General features: G+C 39.5%; 1 protein-coding gene and 1 pseudogene across 1 annotated transcript; one reads left to right on the forward strand and one right to left on the reverse strand.

The window, feature by feature from the left end:
- Positions 1-560: 560 nt before the first annotated feature.
- Positions 561-3,504, reverse strand: LOC109249816 (trace amine-associated receptor 6-like; annotated as a pseudogene).
- Positions 3,505-8,679: 5,175 nt separating this feature from the next.
- On the forward strand, positions 8,680-9,795 carry LOC109249841 (trace amine-associated receptor 6-like). Its single transcript, XM_019420412.2, has one exon. It carries the CDS (start codon positions 8,703-8,705, stop codon positions 9,726-9,728), a length of 1,026 nt encoding a protein of 341 aa, XP_019275957.2. The 5' UTR covers positions 8,680-8,702; the 3' UTR covers positions 9,729-9,795.
- The last annotated feature ends 1,467 nt before the right edge of the window (positions 9,796-11,262 follow it).

The following is an 11,262-nucleotide window of genomic DNA, read 5'->3' on the forward strand; positions in this document are numbered from 1 at the left end:
AGTGGCTGTGTTAGTCTACACACAATTTATAGATAAATATTTCAGATCTCTCTCCTCAGACATTAAGCACAAGACATGTAACTGCTCCCCAAAAGCCTCCCTCAGGAAATGAAACAAACCAAAAGACAGCAAGAACCTTGGGATGCAATTCACAGGTGAAAGTTTTGACTGGTTGCTAGAGTTAAAAAAGCTTTTTAGAAAAGAGGAAAGTGAATCAAAGAATGAAGATGTTTATAGATGACGTATCAGAACAAAGGGAAGAGTCAGTGAACTGAAAGAAATGAGGGAGAAAAATCTTTTTAGAAAGTGGGGTATGCTGAGCTCTGAGGTAGTTAGCAAATAAAAATTTAACACTTATTAATAAAGTACATGCTTTTGGAGAAGTGACAAGGAAGTTCACATTTTAACAAGTGGAAAAAAAATTTCCTTTTACTCATAAATACATTTACCCTATTACATTTGAAGAGTAATTTGTTTTCTCCTCAATAGCCTTAGTTGATTTTTAAAACTCGTTTCATTTAGAAATTGTAAAGATTTCTTTAACTTCCCAATCCAATTGTTTACGTTTGTTCAGAGAGCAAATTCACGGTAGCTGAACTGTCCTTGAAAAGTCAACCATTCACAACTTTTATGGCTTTCCGAAACCATGGGTAAAATAAAACATAAATCAAAGGGTTCATGTCTGAGTTATAACAAGCGCACCAATAGCAAATCTCATAAGTTTTGGGAGGGGTTATGAGGCCTATAAAAGAATCAATCAATGAGTCAACACTATACGGTGACCATGAAGTCATAAATGCTACCACAGTGATACCCAGGGTTTTCATTGCTTTTCACTCTCTCTTGGCCACTCTGGATATAAATCAACTAGCTGATGAAAATTCTATTTTGCCCCCAGTATCTTCAACCTTTTTATCCAGTTGTCTACCCATAAGAGAAATATTGCTATAAAGAGTTATTATGAATAGGTATGAAGCAAGATAGAAAGCCTATCAACACCCAGTTTTGATTTACAACAGTCTGACAACCTCCTACACAGTTGAGGGCACTAGATAATTCCTCCAGCCCATCATCATAAGCACCTGTGTAGAACACGGCACCACTGTATACAACAGGCAGGATCCAGGAGATGCCGATGCATGCCCCTGACACAGACACCGTGAACTTGGTAGGATAGACCAGAGGCTCAGTAACAGCGATGTACCTGTCGATGGAGATGAAGCACAAGTGGAAGATAGAACAATAACAAAATGCCACATCACAGCCCATGTGGAAGGTACAGAAACTTGGCCCAAAGTACCAGCAGCCCTCCACAGACCTGACCATGCTGAAGGGCATGACGGTCACCCCCACCAGAAAGTCAGCACAGGCCAGAGAGGCGATGAGAAAATTGGTTGGCGAGTGCAGCTGCTTGAAATGCAGGATTGAAATCACCACCAGAGGGTTTCCAAAAACGGCCAGCACAGCCCCCAAGCTGAACAGTGTGTAGAGAATGAGCCGGGGTCCGGGCGAGTAGGGGGCTTTCACGCAGGATCTGGTCAGAGTCATGTTCTGGTAGCAGAGCTCTGGGCTGCAGGTGAGGACAGGTGCTGCTCCTGATTCTGCTGTTTACATGTGGAGAATTCTGTGTTTCTTCATTTTCACAGAGGAAGTGGGATTTTACTTCTCAACACATCTGGGAAAAAATCCACAAGGATGTCTAAAGGAATGATCAGATAGGATGTTTATTATATTTTTCAATCTCCCATTTTTATGGTAAATCTTTTGATTTCTATAATAAAATTAAAATTATTAATAAAATATTACTGAGGGGTTGATGTTAATTAAAAAACATTTGGTTGCCTTAATTTGATAAAATTTCCTTTTAGTCATAAATATCTTTATTTTCTACCTTTAGCATTTCTCTTTGCAACAGTCATTGATACGGTATGTAACTCTGGGACTGAAGGATCACCTCTTCTTATCCTTATCTCAGCATTGCTTTACTAGGACATGTAGTCCTTCCAGATAAATAAATGCCATCAACGGGAAAATCCCTGCATGGAATCCCTATAGCATAAGGTGTGTGAACTTGGTAGGTTATTTTCGACAGTGATTTTTAAGAATGTTTTTCTTTTCTTTTTTCATGTTTTCTTTATTAATTTGAGTGTGTGTGTGTGTGTGTGTGTGTGTGTGTGCATGAGAGGGAGAGGGGCAGAGAGAGAGGGAGAGGGAGAGAATCCCAAGCAGGCTCTACGCTGTCAGCACAGAGCCCAGCGCTGAGCTCCGTATCAGGAACCGAACCCTGAGATCATGACCTGAGCCTAAATCAAGAGTTGGACCCTTAACTGACTTACACACCCAGGTGCCCTGATCATTAAAGCCTTTATAACAAATAACTGACAACCTTGAATTCTGAAATTAGCATAAATACCTTTCAAAATTGAATGCAAAATAAAAATATTTTTAGATAAACAAAACCCAAGAATCTCCATTGCCAGCATACCCACACAAAAGGAAGAAGCTAAAGGAGTTTTCAAGGCAGAAAAAAAACAATCCCAGAGGAAACACTGTAGTGTGGGAAGTAACGAAGTGTGCCACAGAGTGTCAATATCAGAAAATAAAATGAATGCTAAAAGTAAAAATAAATGTCTTTTTGACTTAAATTATACGCAGAATTAAAATAAATGACCGCAGTATCAATAAAATGGCCAAGACAAACAGAGTTAAAGTATATATTGAAATTCCTGGCAAGTTTTTGCATTGCCCTGACTTGGCAAAATTATTAACTTATTGGAGAATTTAATTAATCAGGGATACATATTAAAACTCCAGGATTCCAACAGAATAATATGTTAGTCCAATTTATAATTTCATAGGAGAAAGAGTGAATAATAAAAATAATAATTTAAAATGAGTCCAGAATGATAAAAGAACAAAGACAAAATGTGAAGAATGAAGAAAAATACTAAGATAGTTGACTTAAACTCAAATGCATCAATGATTATAATAAAATAGGAGAAGACTCGTTCAAATTGGTAACAAACTTTTAGACCTGGATTTCAAACTTCAGGACCAAATCTTTGGTTTTATTTACCCTGAGATTTGGAGAGAAGTCAAACAACCTAACTGCTCAGGAACTACAGGGTAGCTTCTGCACCACAAATGTGTTTTCAAGATCAGCCTAAACTTAAAATTGAGGTATTTGTGAGATGTTGGGAATTTTCCGTGTTTTATGACATGGGATACGGTGTATGAATATGACATCAAATTTGAAAAAAGTCTTCCTCAGATTTAATCAAACATTGCTTAAAGTGAGCTTTTCCAAGCATCTGCCACAGACAGATTTACTGACGTGGTGAACAGACCTACTTCCTACTACTGATTCTGCCCACTTCTTGTCCTGTCACTTTTCCACTTCCCAGCCTTCTGGGGGTGTGATTTCTTGGTATTTTCACCTTTCACGGTTACCTCCCTGTTACTTTCAATGCTCATTTTCTTCTTCCTCTTCTCTATTAATGTCATGTGCTCTTGTCCTTCCCCTAGACTCTTGTGTTTTCCGACCAACTTTCATTCCAACATTTTCTTTTGCTGGAGTTCTTGTCTTAAATCTCCTCAGCTCCCTCTGTTTCATGCTCTAGCGAGGAGTTGAGTTCCTCTTGTTCGCCAATGCTCTTCCAACAGCAAGGGAACCAGACATCCAATTCAGATCTGACTCAAGCCTGAGATTTGATGTTTAAGGGACATTCTCCTTAGGACATCTCTCCATTGTGAAATTGACAAAATGATGTATTTATAACAATAACTATCTTTCCAACATGTTTATTTCACTTCACTTCTTCAACATCACGTGGGAATAGTTGCCTGTCATAACATATTATAAATATTGTCACTGTTGGTTATAATGCAAACTTACAATGTCATATATTTATAGAAGATGATATACTCAACAAATTATGTTTGGATATTTACCTTGGAGGAAAAAAGTTATATCCTTCTTCTACAAACACTTGAATATCTATATCTATATCTATATCTATATCTATATCTATATCTATATCTATATATCTATATCTATATTTATATCTGTATCTAAATAGATAGATGTTCCCCTGGGACAGATCTGAGTATAAAATACAAAACCATAGGGGTGCCTGGGTGGCTCAGTTGGTTAAGCATTCAACTTTAGCTCAGGTCATGATCTCACAGCTTGTGGGTTTGAGCCCCGCATTGGGCTCTGTGCTGACAGCTCAGAGCCTGGAGCCTGCTTCGGATTCTGTGTCTCTTTCTCTCTCTGCCCCTCCCCCACTCGTATTCTGTCTCTCTCTCTCTCTCTCTGTCTCAAAAATAAACATTAAAAAAATTTTTTTTAATTCAAAACCATAAAAATTTAGAAAAAATACTGAATACTTTCATAGTTTCAAATGGAAAATTTTGGAAGATTTAACATAAACTTAAAATTTCCATATAATAAAGTTTAGAAAAGATAAACTTGGAAAAAACTCTTTGGAACATCTATTGTGCTCTAATTGATTTAGTTGAAATGAGCAAGACAGATTTTTTTTTCCCCAAGCACTTTAACCTTAAAAGCCAAAGCCCTGTTCAGAAAAGAAAGAGCTGATAGTCACTAGATTTGAGGAAGTTATACACACTATCAAAATTTCCCTGTATTCCAGAATAAGAGTAGGAAAGATAATTGGATGGCCAAAATAAGGGAGAAAGTAGTGGGGATCTCTGAGACAGGAGTGCCCATCTCTCCCTCTCTGGGAGAGGGTTGAGAAAGGGCAAAAATTGACATGCCAGTGCAGTTGGTTGAATAATGGCCCCTTGAAAGAGATCCATATCCTAATACTTGGAACCTGCCACTGTTAATCCTGTTTGGAAAAAAATATTTTTGCAGATGTGACTAAATTAAAAATCTTGACATGGAAGAATCATCCTGGATTAACTGGGAGGGCCCTAAATGCTATCTCAAGTGTCCTTATAAGAAAGAAGCACAGGGAGCTGACACACACCAAGAAGGCAGTGTGACCACACAGGTAGAGATTGGAGTGTTGGGGCCAGAAGCAAAGGAGTGCCAGCAGCCAGCGGAAGCCGGAAGAGGCCAGGATGGATTCTCCCCCAGACCCTCCAGAGGGCGTGAGACTATGTAGGCACATTGATTTTGGTTCAGTACAACTGATTCCATGTTTCTGCCTCCAGAATTCTAAGAGAATAAATTTGTGTTGTGTTAAACCATCAGGGGCGGTGGTAATTTGTTACAGTAACCACAGGAAACTAATATAGTCAGGTAGGTTTAAGGGGGAAAGATCCAAGTGCAAGGGAAACTCATTCTCCTTCCTTGTGCAGAGCTCACGGGGCAGAAATGGCTACATAGGCTGTGTGAGCATACAGCTTGAGACAGCACCACAGAGCACCCCACTGCTCTCCATGGTACAAGGACAGTAAAAATTCCTGAGCCCCTGAGGGTGCCATGGAGTCATGACAGGTCCTCGAAACCCCACCAAATGTTTGACTGCCTGTGATGCCACAAGCGTAGCTGAATTCTTCTGAGAAAGGCACTGGAATTGGCCAATAAAAGTAAGAATTAAAGGAGCCTTGCTGTCAGATATGAGGAATGACTACTCTGTGACAGGAGAGCACCAAAGTCCAGAGACCAGGAAGGGCATCTTATTGGACATCATTGTAGGTAGATGGTCACCCAGATCAGATCTCTAATCCACAGAATCACTGTTGATGGGTGACTGACAGAGTAGGGAAGGTAGAGAAAACCCAGATTGACAGGAAGTTTCTATCACCTGGAGGTTAGGGAGCTTGGCTCAGAAATGAGGTAAATTTATAATTGTAGAGCACAGAGAACACAAAATCTGGAGCTAAATTGCTTGGATGCAAATCCCCAGCTCGCCATTTACTAGACGTTTACCCTGGGCACATGATTAACTTGTAGTGTTTCAGTAAAATAGCCATGATGACTTCATGTGTTCTTGCTGTGACAATTTAATGATTTAATACGTATAAAACACTTAGATATAGCAAGTGTTCAAAAGCTGTTTGCTACTGTTATAGTGATAGTCGCCTTAACAATACGGTAGCATGTTTTGCATACCTGAATCTGTGCCCTGTGATTCACGAAGATACTTGTGGGTTTTTCCGGCATTTCTGTAATGTTTTAGGAAGGATTTCTGTAAAACAGATTGTTAAAAGCCATAACAATCTGATAATGAGCTATTATCCGAATTGTAAGAATATTCATACAAAGACGTTAGGTAGGTGCTCTGCAGTTATAGTAGGCTGAGAAATACCTGATTGCTATGATGAGACAGAGTTGAAAGAGAACTTCAGCATGTTTTCAATATCCTGAAAGTAATTAGCAGAGGCTGAGGGGAGGGGAGAGATGATGGAAGGAGGGGAGGAAAACTAGAGAGAAAATGACAGACTACTCTCACATAAATCTCCAAGTCTTAGCTGAGGACGCCGAAAAGGAAGGCCTTGAAGGCAGAGAACTAAGACCCCCAATTAATATCTCAATTTCAACAAAAGTGGCATTTTTCTTGGAGATAGAGGAAAGACTGATGAGGGTACATTGGCTGTGAAATCTGAAAAAGCTAAAGCAGCATGCCCCTCACTGTGCCACACGTGGGTGGTCTGGAACACACAGAAGAGACATCGGATTCATAGTCTAGAGGTGGCTATTGTTAAGCACATTATGCAGAGTTTCGGGTTGTGTATACATTCATTTTTCCATTTGGAGATAGATGGCCATTTCATCCTAGAAGACACCTACAGACACAATCCTAATCGATTTGTATGGAAATGAGGCAGACTACATACCTACTCTGGGAGAAGAGAGTGGGAAACCCAAATTGACTGAACTTAAGTCTACTGCATTCCATGACATGGGGGTTTTTAAGAGAGGTAAAGATAAGTTACAGAAAAATCAAGAAAATTACCTTCTGTGGTAGTTGAGATCTTCACCTGCTAATATGTTTTCTTTACCTGCATGCACTAGTCATAGGATAAAATCTAAAATGATCATTGGGGTGTTCAAAGCTGTGCAGAGTTTTGAAACTTTCCCTGTTCTTTACATTAATACCTTCCTGGAAGGTATTAAGAGCCTTCTAGATCTGGCTCTCAATCTATACCCCCAGTGAATTCTATGTATTCACCCAATTCTATTAGTTGCTGATGTCATTTTTCACTTTACCCTTTTTACATGTGTCAACTTTAACTCAGGGCGCAGTGAACTGTTATTGTTATACGTCTGTCTCTCATATTAACATGGATACCCCCGAAGTGCAGGACATATTCCTTGCTTATTCTTGTATCTTCAAAACCCTGATACAAATAGATGCTAAATAAATAAGCATGAACAATGCATGCATGAATGATTGGACTGCACATGAATTTATGGGTATTGTGGGAGGACTTACCCTCTGAATCTTGTGATTACGGAAGCATCTTTGCCTTGTCACTCAAAGAGAATGCTCTCAAATAGCACTTTGGAGTAAATTATATGTAATAGGAATTTTCAGTAGAGACCTTTATACCTACAAAGATTTCTTGTATTTTTATTTTGCTAAAATGTTTTAAATGTTTATTTATTCATTTTTGAGAGAGAGAGAGAAGCACAAATAGGGGAGGGGCAGAAAGAGAGAGAGGGAGACACAGAATCTGAAGCAGGCTCCAGGCTCCAAGCTGTCAGCGCAGAGCCCGACGTGGGGCTTGAACCCATGAACCATGAAATCACGACCTGAGCCGAAGTTGGATGCTTAACCAATTGAGCCACCCTGGCTCTCCGCTAAGAATTTTTTCAGTAATGAATAAGTGTTGAACTTTATATAATTTGCTTTCCTCCTTCAGATATGTTAAAATGGAGAATTGTATTATTTTACTTTCTAATGTTAAGGCAAACTTCCCTTCTTTGTATCGACTCCAATCATGATGCATTATCATTTCATATATTTCTAGGTTTGGTTTGTTAAACTTCTGTTCAGGATTTTTGCATTTATTTATATGAGTGAGGTGTCCTTTCGTTTATGTTTTTCACATAGTCTCTGTTGGGTTTTAGTATGGAGGCTATTCTATGTCAAAATATGAATTTTAAGTGGAGAATATTAAGTTTCTGCTCTCTATTCACACCTTGCACTACAGGGACTCCAGTTGATTTGCGATGACTTGAGACATGGGATTTGGTGGTGCTTCTTGGGATCTTTTTTTGTCATTAACGTCACAGACAGTTTTGTGGGGGGTGGCAGTAAAAGGTAACTAATAAAACACAAGTCACACAATTATCGCTAACTGGCAAAAAGGAATATCCCCTATATCAAGAGCAGGTAATAAAAGACGTTCGATAAGTTGCAAGATAAACAAAATCTTTTGTGGCAAAAGCAAATTTGCCACAGTCTTACGTGAAGTAAAATTCGTATTGGATTAAAAAAATTGGCTCTACATGCCAATTACTACATGCCAAAGAGTAAAAATAAAAACGATACTAATAGCTAAGATTTACTGAGCATTTAAATTGAACATAGTACTATTTTATATGTTGTGAGCTTAAAATAAAATGCATATGACAGGGCACAGTGATAATATCTGATCACTACAACAGGGGTATCAGTTAAAAAGATCTTTTCTCCGCCTTAGGAAATAAGAAACCACTCTGCTTGGTGCGACTGGCCAAGGGCAGAACTTCTCCACGTTTACAAGCTGTTTGCAGCAGCACCATGAGCACCAACCCGTCCCCCGCTGCATCCGAGCAGCTCTGCTACCAGAACGTGACCGGATCCTGCGCGAAAGCCCCCTACTCGCCCGGACCCCGGCTCATTCTCTACGCACTGTTCAGCTTGGGGGCTGTGCTGGCCGCTTTTGGAAACCTCCTGGTGGTGATTTCAATCCTGCATTTCAAGCAGCTGCACTCGCCAACCAATTTTCTCATCGCCTCTCTGGCCTGTGCTGACTTTCTGGTGGGGGTGACCGTCATGCCCTTCAGCATGGTCAGGTCTGTGGAGGGCTGCTGGTACTTTGGGGCCAGCTTTTGTAGCCTGCACAGTTGCTTCGATGTGGCGTTTTGTTACTCTTCTCTCTTCCATCTGTGTTTCATCTCCATCGACAGGTACATCGCTGTTACTGAGCCTCTGGTCTATCCTACCAAGTTCACGGTGTCCGTGTCGGGGACATGCATCGGCATCTCCTGGATCCTGCCCCTTGTATACAGTGGTGCCGTGTTCTTCACAGGTGTTCATGATGACGGGCTGGAGGAATTAGTAAGTGCCCTCAGCTGCGTAGGCGGTTGTCGGCCACTTATAAATCAGTTTTGGATTTTGATAGATTTGCTATTATTTTTCACACCTACTTTTGTAATGATGATGCTGTACAGTAACATTTTTCTTGTGGCTAGAAAACAGGCTATAAAGATTGAAAACATTAGTAGCAAAACAGAAGCATCAGGGACATACAAAACCAGGGTGAGTAAGAGAGAGAGAAAAGCAGCTAAAACCCTGGGTATCACGGTGGTAGCATTTTTGATCTCCTGGTTACCGTACATGATTGATTCATTCATTGATTCTTTTGGGGGGTTTATAACACCTTCTTATGTCTATGAGATACTTTGCTGGTTCGCTTATTATAACTCTGCTGTAAATCCTTTGATCTATGCTTTATTTTACCCTTGGTTTAGGAGAGCAATAAAACTCATTATAAGTGGTCAAGTATTAAAAGACAGTTCCTCAACCATAAGCCTGTTTTCTTAATGATCCTAAATTTCAAATCGAGGAATCTGTTGCTCTAGTGCGAAATTCCCCAGAACTGTGGCATGAATCACGCTGTATGAAGATGACCCATCAAACTGCAGAGGAGAAATAATGCCACAGTTTCAGGAGCATAATTTTATGTTTTTACTTTCTCAGTGAACACCTTTAAGCATTTGAAAGAAATATGTTTACTAAAAAATGGCTGACATAAGTTCATATTTTCTAGTGTCTTCAAATCTGTGCATTCCCTGCTTTGTCAGTTGTTAATTATTTTCCTTTTCAAGGCCTCTCGTTAGGCTTACCCTTGTGTCACCTTCAAAGGTTGCCTGGTTCCATGTTCCCTGTGAAAGTCTCGCTGTCCCTGTCATCTCTGGACTCTGAGCACTTGACTTCCATTTTAAGCAGCTTGTTTCTTGGGTCTGGTCTTTTTCTGTAGCTCCTATAGTTCTCTGAGGCTTATTTCAGACTGCGAAATGGACTCGTGTTTTATATTTTGGGGCATATTTTACGGAATAATTCTGAACAGATGATGCAATTTCCACACTGGTGATTGTTCTTTCATGGGACCGTTTTCTCACCCTGCACGGTGAGCTATTTCACCTTTCTGCTGTTGTGGAGGGCATTTTTCTGGCATTTTTTTTTCTATAAAAAATATCCAAAGTAGTGCATTGTTGATGACAAAAATAACAATGCATTGCAAGTTATGGAGAAAGAATGGATTATTTAAGAAGTGATGGTGTGGCATACAGCTTTTTGGAAAAGAATGTTCAGCATCTTGCCTCATATCATGAACAAAATCAAAACTAGTATTTCCAGATGTTAAAAAAAACTAGTGTTTTTAGAATTTTTCATGGTAGAAATCATGACTGAACATCTGTATAGATTCAAGCACTCAATTTAATTTTTTTTTAATTCAAAGGAAACGAAGCCTAGTTCGGGAAAAATTAAAAAGTTACACTTGGAAAAGTCTGGGCAGCACACATGGTGAAGGTTAATAGATTTAAACATGTAAAGGCTTTAACAAAACAGTAAGACAAGGTTAACACCTGACTGGGCATATGACTGGTGATTCCACAGAGAAAAAATATACGAATGTTTAATAAACACATTAAAATGCAAATCTAAAAATAACTTTTAAATGCTAATGAATGTGTGATATGGTATAATATACCAATTTGGCAAATATTTGAAGTTTCTATAATACCCGATATTAGAGTATGGGAAATTGGATACTTTCATGCAAGTAGATTATAATTACATACATCTTGGGAGACTATAACTTAGTATCTCCTTTCTGAGAGGAATTAAAAATTTAAGGGGTGCCTGGGTGGCTCAGTCGATTGAGCATCCAACTTCAGCTCATGTCATGATCTCACGGCTCATGAGTTCCAGCCCCATGGCTGGGCTCTGTGCTGACCCCTCAGAGCCTGGAGCCTGCTTCAGATTCTGTGTCTCCCTCTCTCTCTGCCCCTCCCCTGCTTGCACTCCCTCTCTCTCTCTCTTTTTCTCTCTCTCTCTGTCTCAAAAGAAACAT

Source organism: Panthera pardus, unplaced genomic scaffold (genome assembly GCF_024362965.1).
Source record: "Panthera pardus isolate Hobbes unplaced genomic scaffold, ASM2436296v1 HiC_scaffold_17, whole genome shotgun sequence".
In the NCBI taxonomy this organism is placed as follows: Eukaryota; Metazoa; Chordata; class Mammalia; order Carnivora; family Felidae; genus Panthera; species Panthera pardus.

Excerpts from the sequence above, each read along its gene's own strand:
- LOC109249841 (XM_019420412.2), top strand. The coding sequence starts at position 8,703 with ATGAGCACCAACCCGTCCCCCGCTGCATCCGAGCAGCTCTGCTACCAG.